Raw genomic sequence first — 16,319 nt, forward strand, 5'->3', positions numbered from 1 at the left:
CCTTACCCATTATTCTTTCCTTAGGTTCTTTTAACTCTCCCACCCTTCCATCTTTCAAGTTTATAAATTCCTTCAGACAAGCCTCTTCGTTTCTGCTCTTCTGTGATGTGCCACGTATATATCAAGGCAAACAGTAAACAGGTGGGCTGAAGGAAGAGCCAGAAGTAACGATTTGGCCACTAGCTGCATGAACCCAAAGTAGCAATCAAAATACAGGGGTTTTCTAGGTAGGCCCCTGTGTGTTCTTCTCTTTTCTTGGTCCCTCTTTCCAGCTTTGCTGGACTTTTTGGAAAAAGGAAAGATTCAAGATGTGGTCATCTAAAATGTCACACTTATTTACAGTAGAGGAAGATCTAATGAAACAGAATTAGAAGCTAAATGGTCTTGGTGTTGCAAGAAGACTCACCTGGAATCAGTTCCCCAGTGCATTGCGTAAATTTTAGCCAAGTGTCCCCGCAGTGTTCTTCTGGTGCGCATCTGAATACGGCCCACTGGATCAATGTTGGCTGTGATCTAAATGGGAGCACATTCTTTGTAAAGAGCAGCCACACGTGCCTTTGTTAAGAGGTTAAGTTCTTAAAAGAACTTGTCTGATGGCCAAAGGACAAAAGGAACACCCATCCCTACTGGGGCATTTCAGATCTGCTGCTCTATTGCACTGGCTTCATCAAGATGCCTTGCATAACTGCTCAGTCTGCAGATGCTCACTAGAGGGGTTTTTCCGCAGGAGCAATTTATTTATTTATTTATTAAATTTATACCCCACCCATCTAGACCGAAGTTGTCTACTCTGGCTGGCTAACAATAATAGGTAAAATGAAACAATATAATAAAATGAAAAACAACAGTAGTAATATAGCTCAAGAAGGGAAAAAATGATGACAGGAGGGAAACAGGAACAACCTCCCACCCTTCAAAGTTCTCATAATGAGAATCCACCACAAGACCAAGACCCATCTTGCAGAAACAGAACAAAATAAAATAATTGCAATAACAGAAAGGCCTGCATGTGGTGCGTCTAGTACTAAACTTTCATGGGAGGAGTGCTTCCTAGCTGTACCATTCAAAAGAGGGAAGAAAAGTTCACAGTTAGAAGAAGAAACTTGAAAACCATGCTTTTCTTCTGCAGCGAAGACTCTTTAGGGGTACTTTTTACCCAAGAAATTGCATCTCATGCAATACGCTTGCCCCTGAAAGCGACATAGGCTATGGAACAACGGAACGTCCAGGGGAAGGCAAGGGAACCCTATTCATATCAGCCGAGGGAGGCTGGGACTCATCAGCTACACCAACGACACCAGGGAGGAACGCAACAACAATAGGGTTGCGTTGTGACCCTTAAAGAGGTAGCAATATTAGTCTCTTGCAGCAAAACTAACCAAGTCTTGTGGCCCCTTTTCTTTCAAACTTAACCCACTAAACTAACTGCTTTGCGCTCGCTTGTGTATATTTTTAACTTAACTTTGATACCAAGGTCTCTTTATCAGTTGAGAATTAGCAATGGCCTATTTTAGTCTTTAGTTTTCTTTTTTCCTCACCACCTTTTAGTTTTCAGAACAAGATCTTTTGCTTTTATTTTAAATGCATTCCAATTTCCATTTTGTAACTTTCTGTATCGCTTGGCCTTCTGACTTCACTGTAGAAAACCACTTCCCGATTTCCCTTCTACGGACCCATGTAGTTCCGATATATGTTACGATTATCATTTCAGGTATTTCATGTATCTATTTAATGAAAGTGGCCTTTACCCTTGAAACTCCTGTGCTCTGAAACCCTTAAAAACATCCTTAAGGTGTTTCTGACCAAGGTTTTGACTAAACTAAGGATGCTTTCTAAGAAACTATTTTTGTGAGAGGTTTCAACATATTTTTCCAGATGTGGCCAAATATAAAGTCTGTTTTTATAGCAAAACGCAATAACATTCATGGAAGTTTATAGCACCCCTCTTTTAAAAAAAGAAGAATCTGCATATCTCCTGTCTCTATAAAACACAGTTAATTAAACAGCACAAATCATTCCTGCTTCCTAATGAAACCTGTCAAGGCAGCTAGGGGGGTACAGGCTGCTTTTCAGATTTAGAATTACCATCCCTCAATTACACATCAGATTCTTGAAATTCCTTTTCCACTCTCAGGGTCCAGACTCCTGGATACAGCACTGGTAGAAGACAGAAATTGTTCACTCACTGATTTTTTTTTTCTTTTTTTCGGCATTCAGTCAGTGTTTCTCAGAGGCTATGCTAAAAGGTGGTCTTGGAGACTGGCCAGGGGAGACAAAATATCTGAGACTACCTCATCAGCAACCAGTGTTTCTGAGACAATACACCGAACTCCAACTTGCTCTAGTACTACTTCACTTTAGCCTCTGGCAGAAGAGGATTCCATGGACAAGCAATGAACAACCAAAGTCAAAATGGAACAATAGGTCTTGGACTGCTGTAGTAAGAAGCGGAAAGACACTCTTTACGTCTTGCTCCCCAAAGTCTTGGGCTTATGTTCAAAAAAGTCAGAATATAAATACAAGAACTCAGACCTTTTCCAGATACTGCAAGACTCTTTCTTGTTTCTGCTGCAACAGAGTAACACTGCCATTCCCTAGATCAGTTTTGCTAAATGTGTCTCACAATGCCAGGGTGCGGAAGCATAAAACTTCAGATGCTCCCTCCAAGGTACAAAAGTTCGGACAGACCATTTCTATTCACCAAGCAAGCAAGTACAGTGGTGCCCCGCATAGCGACAATAATCCGTGCAGCAAAAATCATCGCTATATGGATTCGGCGCTATGCAAAAAAAAAAAAAAAAAGCCCATAGGAATGCACTAAAACCCGTTTAATGTGTTCCTATGGGCAAAAAACCTTAATGCGAAAATCCTCCATACGGCCGCCATTTTCGCTGCCCGATAAGTGAGGAATCCGGGCAAAAACACCGCGGGCAGCCATTTTATTTACCTGGTGGCCATTTTGGAACCGCCGATCAACTGTTCTAAAAACATTGCTATGCGAAAATCGGTAAGCAAAACAGCTTACCAGTCATCGCAAAGCGATATTTTACTATTTAAAACATTGCAATGCGATCGCAAAACAACCGCAAAAAATCGTTGCTATGCGGATTCGTTGTTAACCAAAGCGCTCGTTAAGCGAGGCACCACTGTACTGTATTATGGGACAGCACCAAGATTTATTTAAGTTCTTTAAGGAAATGGTGATAGCCTGCCCTACAGCCAAAAATCTCAGGGCAGGGTATAGGCAAGAAAAGAACAGCAAAGAATTTCTAATAGTTTAAAGCCACTGAAAATGAACTGAAATCATTAAATTGTTCAAGTAGCCCTTTCCACATGTGCCAAGACTCCCCCCCCCCAAGACCCACCTGGGCTCTGGCCCAGGTGGAGAGGCTCCTCCAGACAGAGCAACTTCCCACCCTTCATGCAGCTCAGTGTAATAGAGAAGGTGGGGCTCACTCAAATCCCTCAATGCTTCCTTAATGACTGAAGAAAGCTTGAGTGTGGGGCTTGATTGTGTTTAAGACCTGCACAGGAAGTAGTGATCCCATGCATCTCATCCCCATTTCCTTCCCCGTGGTTAAGATACTGCAAATATATGTGCATCAGCAAGCTGCATTTCAGAGTAACATGATACCCCTTTCTACTCAGGGGCAACGAAAGATGATTTAAGGAGGCTTTACTCCTGGGCAATTAGAGTAACAATAATAAGATTCTGGACTGAAGCTTTTCATTTACGCTAAAAATAATAATCTGTAGCTCTGCAATTCATAATAATAATAATCTTAGAATGGCAGATGTGGAAGGGACCCTATGGATCGTTAAGTCCAGCTCCTGTCAAGGAGGCATGGAGGGGAATTCAAACTCTGATGCCTAAACCACTGAGCTATCTAGCAGTTCGCCACAAAAATAACCCCAAAAGGCGACCCTACAAAGCTATCAGATGAATGAAACACTCCTACTAAAGAAGCTTAAACACTAACAACTGTATCTTTATGTAAGCGATTTTTCAAAAAGAAAATATTATTTGACAAGACGAAACCTACCTGGGCCAACGTAGCATCGGCACATGCTTTCCTAGCATCCTGGAAAAAGAAAGAACAAAGAGACAACACGTCAGAGAGAAGGAAGGTGGAGGGGGCAAGGCAGTTTTCGACAAAGGCTCCCGAACATAAAGAAGGTAGACTTCGTATCCTTAGATACGGGCTGCCAATGCTCAAAAGCAACGCTGAAGGGAAAGCATGTCCCCCGGACTGTTAAAACAAGTGGCATGCACCCTAAGGAGACAAATGATCAGCAACTACCATGCACCTGCAATACGGAACCCACGGCAAATTTTGGTTCATTCATCTGGGGATATGCCATTCAGATTTTTTGGGACTTCTGCATCCCAGAATTCCTCCACCTGATGGTGCCAATGAGGTGTGGCTCACCAGGAGAAAGGACTCCCTGGGAAGCTGCGCGGCCTTGGCTTCCTGTTCAAAAAAGCTTGCTGAGAAACTCCAAACGGCAAAACCTTGAAGCGCAACTCTTATTTCAGTTTCATCAAGTTGCTTGTGCTCTCTCAAAAGGAGAAATACAGATGACAAAACAGATCTAAGAGGCTCCCCTCATTCCCACGCACACTGAGTTTTCATGGGCAAACCGGTCCTAGGTCTCCTGACTTCTGGTCCAAGCTTTCTATCCACGGTCTCTTGTGGACTGTCATGAAGCTGTATTGCTCATATTAATACAACCATTATATAAATAACTGGCCTTCCAAAACTACACCTTGTTATTGTAAGTAGCTGGTCTGCCACTGGGGGACCTCTGTAGCTGAGTTCAGTGGTGCAAAGAAGATTTTAATCCAGTAATCTCCCTTAACCCACTAAGGGTCAGCCGGAATGCAAATGCATGCATTACGAGCAGTGGACAAGAGACCGAACCTCTGCATGAACAAGGACACATTAAGGCAATATGGAAGGGAATATAGAAAAAAAAACTATTTTAAGTAACCCAGCAGCACCAGAATACAAAATGACTGATAACACTCACTACATTCCCCTATAGAAAAATTCTGTATATTTTTTTAGATCTAGATGTCACAACTAGAGTGGGCCCATTTCAATCAATGACATGTATGGAGGAGTTGATTCGCCAAATGCCCGCTAAATCAGTAAGCCTAACCCAGTGGCATCTTACAACTGGTTTCAGCCATCATGCCCTTTTCTCCAGGCCAAGCTTTGAACCTAACTTATTTCCACATTCTTACAATGACGATGTCTGTCCGTATCTCCCCACCAGACATATTTAAAGCAAATGATTATCATCATCACCACCACCATCTACTACTTAGAAGGCATCTACAAAGTGTTACAAACGAGTCAGTCCTTGTCCCCAAGCATGTGGTTTTTGTATGAAAAAGCAAAACGGGTGTGGATGGGGTGGATGAAGAGAGAAGTGGGAAATGCCTAGTTTTAAAGTTAGAAAGAATAGAAACAGGTACTCATTTACAAAGTCAGAAAGAGGAGAAAGAGTTTGAAACACGGCCAAATGGCAGTCGGCTTCCCAGCGTACACTAATGAAGTGAGTCCCACTTTTTCCATGTCTCTATTGCAGCCAAAGAGAGGCACGCGGAACAGGCAGCTGGTCACAAAGACAGGCATCATGTGCCTGTTGTGAAAGGCACCTTTCTAAAGCCCAGCCGTGCATAGCCAGCGGGCGTGGGAGGAGCTACCTACACCAGGATATCTTCTCCCACTGCATGGGGAAAAAGGGGGGACAGTAATAGGAAGCTAATAGGAGAGGAATACAGGAGAAGGAGAAAGGATGAAAGAAGCTATATCTGGGATCATCATCTCAGAACTGCAGAGCTGGAAGACAGCATGGGAGTGAAGCACACTGGGGAACCGAACTCCCAACCTCTAACTCCACAACCAGTTGCCTAAGCCACTGAGATAGAAGGGGAACACAGGGAGAAGAAAAGGAAAAATATGACAGAAAATGAGCAAGAATACATTGAGAGGCATACTGGTCAGAGGAAAAGAAAATAAACCAAGCAACCTTCTCCACTTTGTCCAATCAGACCTGCAAATTCTGCAGGAAATGAACAGGCTTAAATACTACCAGAGGGAAAAGCTGAACTATGGAACTCCCTGTCACGAGGTAATCCCTGTGGCAAAGGAGGTAGTCATTTCCAAACAGGGATTAAGTGTGCATACAAAGTGGTATCAATAACTGGCAGCTAGTTGCGTCAAATTCTGCTTCCACCTGCTGCCATGTCATGATCGGCTCTCCCCTCCCCTGGCATTCGGTGCTGGCAAGGCCCAGCAACTCTCAGTTTTTCAAGACTCAGGAGGATGGAGAACCCTGGAGTGTGACAAGACTTCAATATGCCAGTAGTCCTAAACGTAACCTTCATGAAGCATGTGGGGCCATGTGGCGTAAATGGGAGGCAGACCAGGAGAACTGAGCAGTAGAAATGAAGAATAAATTCTTAATCAGGAAGGAGGCAAACTAAGCAAGACCACAAAGGCCCAAGACTCCTTACAGGCATTCAATGTCATGAACTACCCTTGCATCTATTCTACATTCAGCGTGGTGAGTACAGAAAAGGTTTATTCTGAATTACTGCAATGATCCAATGGCATATTTTCTGCCTGATCCCACTGCCTCCACCTAAACGGGCAGGCCTCTCTCCCTCTGGCGCCTGCCACACACCTTGAAAACAAGCTGTGGGGGACTAAGAAACCTTCTGGAATAGGCTCTTGCTACTGTAGTAGGCGGGGAAAGGGAGAAAGTCTCCATTTCACTGTTTCTGGAATAAACGGGAATAAACAACTGATGTCCTACGCCAACAGCAGTCCTTCCCAACCTTGAACCCTCAAATGTAGGTCTGTTACCACCATAATCTCTATGACAGCTGGCTATGGATAATGGGGTTTGTGGCCCAACTCCATCTGGGGACCTAAAGTTGAGAAAAGCTGGTCCACAGCTACATGAAATGCCTCTTCTCGGTTAAAACTGTGGGACGGGCAGAAACCTCTGGTCTGCTCTTTCTTCCTGAACACGTTTTAAACAGTGTGACGTTATTTGTTCTTACTTTAAACAGAGAGCCTCACAGGAAAGCGCATTACAGAAAGTATCCAGTCTCCAGAGCCAAAAACCTCCATTATGTTTAGAGAGAAATTTGGAATTAATGAAAGAGGGAGAAACGGTATTCATTTCTTCAACCAGCTATATATACAACAGCTAGATAAGTGTGTGAGATATCCTACAACAGTCATTTATATGAAGGGATTTCACATTACTGTACATTGTTTCTTCAGCTTGGCAAAGGGATGATATACGTAATAATTATGTAGGCTTCTTTTTGAGAAGGTCTAACTCGCATTTTGTAAAAACAAAGCATTATTCAGCACCTTCATTAAGAATGTGCAGGGTCATTAAAAACACACCACAACCTATAAATTTAAATTAAAACCAACATGAAAGAAGCTGTAATTGTCAAAAGCTCTTGGATTAGCGCTTTTGTATCCAGCGTTATGCATCTGACATTGTGTTGTGTTCTGAACTGTAACTTCCCACATGGCAAAATGTATGTACAAATTTGTGTGATTTAGCCAAGTTTTTTGAACACAAAACCTAGAATAACAAGTGCAGGATTCTAGATTCTTGCCCATGTTCTGGCAAGAACTCATTTTAGTTCTCTGTTAATGCAGACACTGAGGCTGTCCTACTTGGTTTGGGCACATCATGAGAAGGCAGAATTCGCTGGAGAAGACAATAATGTTGGGAAAGGTGGAAGGCAGCAGGAAAAAAGGAAGACCCAATACAAGATGGATTGACTCCCTAAAGGAAGCCACAGGCTTGAGTTTGCAAGAGCTGAGTAGGGCTCTTGAGAAGAGGACATTCTCGGAGATCACTCATTCATAGGGTCACCATGAGTAGGAGGTGGCACATAACAACAACCACCTCTGGGGGCAGGGGGTTACTTCAAAAGCACTAATAAATGAAGCATTCACCAAAACAGGTTTTAATAAAGAGGGACATTTTGTTCTGTCTTTAATAATTTGACAGAAAATTCAGCTGTACATAACCGGCATGTGGAACAAATTAGGGTGTAAACATGAACCCCGTGAAACAGAGTGGTCATAATGGCTTGAGAACTTAAAACACATAAGCACACACAAGGCTTTAAGTGGCCTTATGAAGCCACCTCCCTCTTTCCTGTTGTCCTCTTCCCATGTAATAGCAATACATGGAGTTCTAGCTAAGCTTCTTTTGCTACTTTCATTTTTCCTATTCCAAGGAAGATGATCTTCTCAGTGGCAGCTCAAGGCTCTGGGACTCCTTGTCTACTGTCCTGCTAGGAGCAGGTAATGTTTGAATTCCAGCAGGCTACTGGCCAAAAATGGGGTGCTTAAGGTAAGGGCTTCAACAGAATACTGCTGTGCTATTTGAATAGGCAATTTTAAAAACAGATTTTCATTCTATTGTGCTTTAATGCTACAATCTGACTGTAGCTTAATATAACCTTTGTGGGTTTTTACTTCTAACTGTTTTAGTCTTGTTGAAAGCTGTCTTGAATTTCAGTATAGGAAAAAAGCAGGATATAAAATACAATTACCAATCTAGAGTGTTGAAACATAATGCTTCAAGGCCTCTGAGTATTTTTGTTTACAGTTTCTTTGGGCTGATGTTCTATTTTATTTATGTGGCTACAATTGCCAACTGCCTTGTTTTGTTTAAAACCTTTACAAAATGAAACTACCTGGTCCTGAAATAAAGTTACCCCTTGAAATACAGATTTGTAAAATGGGTGATGCATTCAGAAGAAGAAAAAAGCAACACCACACAAAATGACATGCACAACTCAGCCAACATGAGCTTCAGTTTACTTTTTTCTGTGACCTATAATTTTAATGCCAGTTCAACAAGATGGCCTAGTTTCAGAGGCTGTGTAAACTTCTGACTAGAATGAAAGACATCAAACTTATTTACACTGCGCAAATTGCTATGATGTGCCGTGACAGCAGATAATGGGTTGAACTTAAGACTTAGAGAGGCTTATTAATATAACACTGAAACTGTGGTGGTAAACTATTTGACACTGATTGTCTGAATTGGATGCGATGTTTCAGAACATTCAATTGCTCAAGAGAAGCCATTCTCCAGTTCATCGCCTGCAGCATAATGTCAATTTGGCTGGAATAAAAACTATCTAGGGGTGGGTTTCTCAAGAAGTCCCAGAAGGCAGAGAAACTAAGGGGCAAGGATGCCAGAGAAAAGACAAGGCACAGCAGGTAAAAGACTAAGGAGCAAGTAAGAGACGGTGGCAAGGAAAAGAAGACATGGAATCTAAGTGTGCATGTGTGTATTTACCCATACTGAAAGAATATTTGAGCAAATACACATACTTGAAATACAGAAAGTGAACAAAACAGAGTTGAAGAAATGGGAAGTTAAAAGAAGGACACAGCAGGTTCTAGATGGCTGGGGTGGGGTGAGGATTAACTAACACACCATTCGCACTGTTAGATGAAATGAAAATGTTCACAAGAAAACGAACCATCAAAGGATAAAATGAAGAAGGCATGGCAGTGCTAGTTATAAATCTTAGAGCTGGAAGTGACCCTATTGGGTCAAGTCCCGTCCCTGTCAATAAGTCACAGAGGAAGAATCGAGACCAAAAAAAAAAAAAAAACCCCATTGAGCTACACAAAAAACTCAATCCTGACAGGGACTTTTTGCCAGCTGTGACTTCTGTCTCCATTGAATTCTTACCTGGCAATTGTAAGGGGGGAGAGTATTGTGGGCCAAGCAGCAGTGGTTGATGACTAACCTGAATGTCATTTCCCTGTCAATCCCAACCTCTCTGATGGACTTTGGTATTTTTAGAAAGCAGTAGCTGTTATCTGGAGGACTTTTGAACCAAACTCGTGGTGCACACCTTTCTCTTTTACACACAGTGAAGTCAGATTATAGCAGCCTTTTTAATAAATGCATTAGGCTATATACATCTTAAAGACTGTAAGTCACTGTTAACATCACCTGCAATTTCTCTTTCACAAAAAGCCAGCCATAGTTTACTTCCCAAAGTAAATTAGGACGGTAGATAGTAATTATTATGAAATAGCAACAGGGCAAATGCTGAATATGAGCTGCTGTTCAACAGTTGTTTTTCAACAAGTTTTCTTCCATTTTATTGTTATATGATACATCTAGATTCCTGTTTTATTAAATACAGATTTATTGGCTAGTTTGGAATTATTTTTTAATACATACTCTGATTTGATTTTTCAGTTGCTCCGCCTCCTGGCGTAACTGGTCAAGTTCACTCATCTTCCTGTACTAAAGGTGTGCCTCTCTGACACCTCTCAGTTGCTCAAAAATCTGGAAAAAAACAAATACATAAAACAGAGTCAAGACTTACACATGTCTATCCAGGCTTACTTAACAGTAAGCCCAAATATGTAATATAGTACTGCAGACATGATCTGTGATACTTCCAAGTTGCTTACGTAGTGTTTTGGTCAATACTTATATCTTTATGTATTTATTTAGAGTTATAATACATGCATCTACTCATACACTGTCTCACACACAAAGAGAGAGATTCCATTACAAGGCACTATAACAACTGAGCCAAGGAAAGCTTAGTTTTAAGTTCTATGTAAATAAAGAAAATTTGCCCACTTTCTCTACTGTGTCCAATTTATTGTGCTCCAGCTAATATTGGTGAAAAGTTTAAAAATTGGCAAATCTTCCAGCTTGAGATTTTAGATTTATACTTTGGTAAGTACATATGCATCAATACTATCCCATCCACACTGCTAAGGTACAAGGTGTGAAAAATATTTCAAACTCAGAGGAAATCTCAGTCCTACAATTTTCTTAATGTAAGACCTCAGTGCCTTTTTACATTTTGGGTAAGCAATTGCAGTCTCAGCAGCTTACATCTCTTTTGCAAAGATGATTGATTTAGTTAATTGATATTCTTCCTTTATCCCAAAATAGGGACACAAGGCAGCACACAAAATTAACTAAAAAGATCCAAGTAGAAACACCAGAACTGATTATATTAAAGCATGACCAAGTTAAAAACAATTTAAAGGAAGCATGAGAAAAGTATTTGACCCTGTATTCAGAAATTACATAGAAGTATCATGTTACAGGCGAAATCATTTGGCATCTTAAAAACTTAAAACACAACAGCGTTAATGGAAACATTTTAGGGTTCTTTAAATAGCTATCATCAAAGCAAAACAGCACTTAGTTCTTAATCCAACATTTGCAAAACAAATTCCTAATTCTTTGGAAGTCCAACTGCAGAACGCACACCGAGATACAAACACTTAGACATGATTTTTCAGCCCATTTCCTGATTCAAGAAAGCAGAGTGATAGTGTCACTTAAGACATCCAGTGCCACATGGGCACTTTTACATATTTATGGAACTGTCTCTCTACCAGCTCCTCGGTAATGAGGATGAGACATACTTCTCCCAGATAAAATTTGATCCATGACAAGGTCCAAGAGCAGACTTTTAAAATCCCCTAATGAACAAGGAAGAGCTTTCCTACGCATCCAAACCACATATGGCTCAGTCATGGTTTTACACCCGATACTCCTGCTGCTTCTTTGTTCTAAGGCATCTCAAGTTGTTTCTGCATTGCTTATTTGCAAAACAGCACCACAGATTCTTCATTGCAACTCAATGTTGTTTCTCTTCCTGCTTTTCCCCAAGCCAGGCTTCATAAAGACATGGTACCTCCTCTTGAGCTGCAACTATGCTGTCTGTGTGGGACTATGTTGGGTTAACTTTGCTTTCAACTTCTGCCATAGGTATAAGTCAACATCTAAGAACATCCACATCAAGCAACTGTCTGGTCTCACAGTATAAGGAACACTCCATAGTCAAATGCTGTCACTAGTACAGTATTACTAAAACGAACATCCAAGTGACTGGGCTTAGAAACAAATTACACTGATATAAGCCATTCATTCACGAAACTAGCCAAGATGAGCCATGTAATCCAGAGAATATCATGTTTGAACAACTTCATATTTTTAGTAACATCATGATTAGGTCACAAACATTACAAACTCCTAGATACCGCTCAAGTACTTCACATATTTACCGTATTTTTCGCTCCATAAGACGCACCTTTCCATAAGACGCACCAATTTTTTAGAAGAAAACAGGAAAGTATAATCTGTTTTCTTCGCTCCATAAGATGCACAGACTTTCCACACACACCCGTTTTGTGGGGGGAAAAGTGTGTCTTATGGTGTGAAAAATACGGTAACTGCCCATTCTCCTCTAGTGCCCAAAAGATACTCACCGCACCAAATCCTATGATTTCAGAAACTCCTGGTGAGATTTTCATGTGGAAATAAGTGGATCTGAACCGTCTGTGCTCTGAGTTGGAGTGTCACTGTTAAGTCTGTATAATCTCTCGTCTGAGCTTATCTACTCATTCAAATCCAGTTAAGGTGAAACCTGCATGGTGTCCTTTCAAAGACCCATTCTGGTCCCCTTGGACAACAGACTGTTTCACAACACCTTGCAATGAGGGTTGGGGAGAGAGGAAGCCATTGGCTGACCATCTGCGTACCATGTTTAACAGGTACACCATCCCAACAGGACATAGCATGCTACCAGAGCAAATACAAGCATCAGTTCTTTTTAATTTGCCATAGGCAGCTCTTCAGTGTTTAAAATTGAAAAAGGCAGCAGTAACCACTCACGTCCTAGTACAAGACCACCAAGGAGATATGACAGGAGCTGTCTCACCCAACCTCGAGGTAAGATGGCTGTGACAGCATATTTGTTACACTTTCAAGCTTAGAAAGTATTTCAATGCCAGTCTTTGCTTTGACAGTATCTCCTGGTATAGAAATGTCCACCAGTTTATTGAAGACAGTTATTCCAAAGGACAAGGAGATGTCAAATACAGGGAACAAGGAGAGTAGGCGAAGTACCCTGAACTAGCAGAGAAACCCATCAATGGCTGAGGAAAGACAAAAAGGAAGCAACTTAAAAGGAACGGATCATGATTTCCAATGTCTACTCGAAAGCAGAGAGCATGGGAACCAAAGAAGATGAGTATGCAGTCTTAACACAGGAAGACAAATATGATTTAATAGGCAGTGCCTAAATCTGAGGGACTGAAACTCATGACTGGAACCTACTGCACCAAGAGTTAAACTATGTCAGAACAGCCTTAAACAAGAGGTGGGAAGTAACTCTGCACTATAAAGGATGTGTGTACCTGGAGAGAGATCCACGACCTGGAGCATGGAATGCTAGTGGAAAATATTCAGGTTAAAAAAAAGTGGGGGAAGTAGGAAACAATTCTGCCAAGAAGATAAGGTTTAACAAATCCTTCTCACTAACAAGGTTAAGAATCTGGAAAAAAACAGGAACTTTTGATGGAAAGCCCTCACTGTCTGTTCAACAACGGAATGAACTCTCTCAGAAAGAGGTACACACTCTGTCAATGGACATTTTTAAATACAGGTTGCATAGCCATCTGTCCATGATACTTGAGCTTTAGGCCACCTGTTTTGGCCAGGAACTGGAGATCTTTGGACTCCCTCTGCAACTCTATTAAACTACAACTCTAAAAAGAAAAGGATCCTTACTCTACCATCCCTGCTAGAGATTCACCTTTACCACAAGTTCTTTAACAACGGCATATAAAACCACACTTATATTTCTTTCAAGAATGTTTGTAGCAAATCATATTACAACTAAAAGTCACTATTTGGCTAGATGAAGTTCACATGTTGAAAAAAAAAAAAGCAAAATTAAGATACCGTATTTCTCGCTCCATAAGGCGCACCTTTCCATAACACGCACCAATTTTTTAGGAGAAGAAAACAGGATAATATAATCTGTTTTCTTCGCTCCATAAGATGCACAGACTTTCCACCCCCCTGTTTTGTGGGGAAAAAGTGCGTCTTATAGTGTGAAAAATACGGTAATTGCAAATTAAAATGACCAATGTTTTAGTCTCTGAATTTTTCTGCCATCGTAACAGCAAAATTGGATAGTGAATGCCAACAGGATTAAAGCCCAAACAGAGTCCCTGACAAGAGATATCAAATGGACTACCAAGAAATGACAAAGGATGAGAGAATGCAGCAGAGCCTTGCATTTAGCAACATATTGAGTAGCCAAAAATAAGTGCAGAGAATCCCATGCAGGTGAGCTAGCAGAGATGGATTTTCCATCCTTATTTGCCGACACACAATGCCTGTGAGAGCAGCAGAACAATGAAAATCTTTTCCTCCAAAGTCAGCTCAGAAACACGGCTGGCCAACCATCCGTGTCACCCCATTGCTCCTCTACTACATCATCTGGAAGGAGACGACAACTTCATCTGGTAGAAACTCCCTCTTCTGCATCACGGACATCCTGAAGGTTAGCCTCCTGTCAGACTAGGATAAATATTGCTTAAAATCATCCGCAGACTAGTAACTACAGCTCGCTTATCTGGTTTGGCTTACTAGTATTTATTCATGTCCCACCTGCCTAAAAACTAATAATGCTAACACAATTTGATTTATTTGCAGGCTTTGATCTTTTCTACAAATCAAATCACAAAAAAAAGAAAATAAAGTGAGGGCAAAAGTTATGATGCTGACAACATGTTCATCTTACAACACCACAGAACTTTCCTGCTAGCAAAAAAGGCACCAGAATGGAATCCATCTTAGTCTTCAATGGCAGAGATTTCTAAAACCTGAGAGGAGCTGTCAAGAAAGCCCTCTGCCATTCCCAATGAAATATGTCTCTGATGCTGACAGGGTTGACAGAAAGGCTGTCCCCCGCAGACCTTAAGACTAGGCAGACTCCTATGGGGAAATATGGCCTTTTAGGGAGCCTAGGATCAAAGTATCCAGAGCTTCCTAGGTCAAAACCTACCCCAAGTTCCAAGGCTCTCTTGGTATTCCTTCTGTCTTGGGGAAGACGTCTGAGCTCCCAGAATGGGTGTGGGGTCTTTAATGTCTGAGAATGGCTGCTACCACTACCGATCAGCTGGGGGAGGGGGAGGAGAAGGGTACCAGAAACATTTTAATGCCCGCCCCCCAAAAAAACAGCTATACTTGATGACATCATCAGCCTGGCATGGTGTAAAGCTGTGCAAGGAGATTTAAACCTGTGTTGCAGAAGGCAAAAAAGGAAATGAAAAATAAGTATCAACCATCTACTCTTACAAAGTAGAAGGCGAACCTCCACTGTTTGTTATAAGAATGGGAATTTTGTTTGCAACTTCATTCAGTCGTGTGCCTGAAAACGTTATTCAACAGAATAATAATTTAGAGAATGGAAGACTCTGTAGTATCTATAACTTCATGCTTTTGCTTTATGTATTGACGGTTCTCATAATAATTTTTAAAATGACCAGTATGCTGGCGAACATACTAAGGGCTCTTCACTACAAGGTCACCTGATTAGAAGCCCATCTAATCTGCTGTCTGCTTTAAATCCTCTTAGTGAAACTAGTAAGTAGCCTATACCATTCGCAGTGGCACACAAAGAACAACCTGCTGTACAAACAAGGCAGTCTACTTTAGGTTTAGACGCACACACCCCTAAAGCAAGATCATGGGATAGGCAACCAAGGGACCAGTCTTTCCCGCTTCAGTATCATGAGACTGAGAAGCCGCAATTGTGAAAGGTGCGGACTTACACAAATCTGTTTTGTTTTAAAAAATTGGTGGTTGTTACGGGCCATCAAGCGGCTTCTCTCTATGAATGAGAGAGCTCCAAACAGCTCTATTGCTAACAGCACTGTTTGGTTCACCCCAACTGAAGGCTGTGGCTTCCTTTATCAAGTCAATCCATCTCTTACTGGGTCTTCTTTTCTCGTTGCCTTCAACTTCTCCCATCTCCCGACTTCTAAAATTTTTTCCAATGAGCCTTGTCTTCTCCTCTTAGGATGCCTCCAAAATACAACAGCCTGTTCATTCTCTTCATCTCGGTCTTCAGGGACGCATCCTTGAACAGCACGGTATTGTTCAGTTCCTTCACAGCTGCCCTTCTGTGTCTCAGTCTTCTTCTGGTGCTTGGCTGCAGTCTCTACTTGGACTGATGACTGAACCGTTGTACAGAAAATCTTTAACACAGTGCCTCATGGTCATGCAATTCTTCTCTAGCTGTGATTTTTATCTTCTCAATGTTCTACTCCAGTCTTGCTTTTGCACTTTCTTCTTTCACCATCACTTGTGTCAAGTAACTGCTGCTTTCTGTAGAAAATGATGTCATCTGCACACCTCAGAGAACTGGTATTTCTTCCACCAATTTCTACTCCTCCATCTGAATGTATTCC

The 16,319-nt window shown here is 41.4% G+C and overlaps 1 protein-coding gene across 8 annotated transcripts in view; it reads right to left on the reverse strand.

Moving 5' to 3' along the window:
• Nucleotides 1–16,319, reverse strand: part of GNB1 (G protein subunit beta 1) — a 60,183-nt gene that overhangs the window by 13,317 nt on the left and 30,547 nt on the right. For all 8 annotated transcript variants that reach the window (XM_072977633.2, XM_072977635.2, XM_072977634.2 and 5 more), the window contains exons 2-4: nt 10,264–10,371; nt 4,044–4,082; nt 407–513 (exon numbers count right to left, since the gene is read on the reverse strand). In XM_072977633.2, coding sequence (XP_072833734.1) covers nt 407–513; nt 4,044–4,082; nt 10,264–10,320 — 203 coding nt within the window. In that variant the 5' untranslated portion in view covers nt 10,321–10,371. The remainder of the gene's footprint in view (nt 1–406; nt 514–4,043; nt 4,083–10,263; nt 10,372–16,319) is intronic.

This window comes from Pogona vitticeps, chromosome 7, assembly GCF_051106095.1.
Source record: "Pogona vitticeps strain Pit_001003342236 chromosome 7, PviZW2.1, whole genome shotgun sequence".
Classification (NCBI taxonomy): domain Eukaryota; kingdom Metazoa; phylum Chordata; class Lepidosauria; order Squamata; family Agamidae; genus Pogona; species Pogona vitticeps.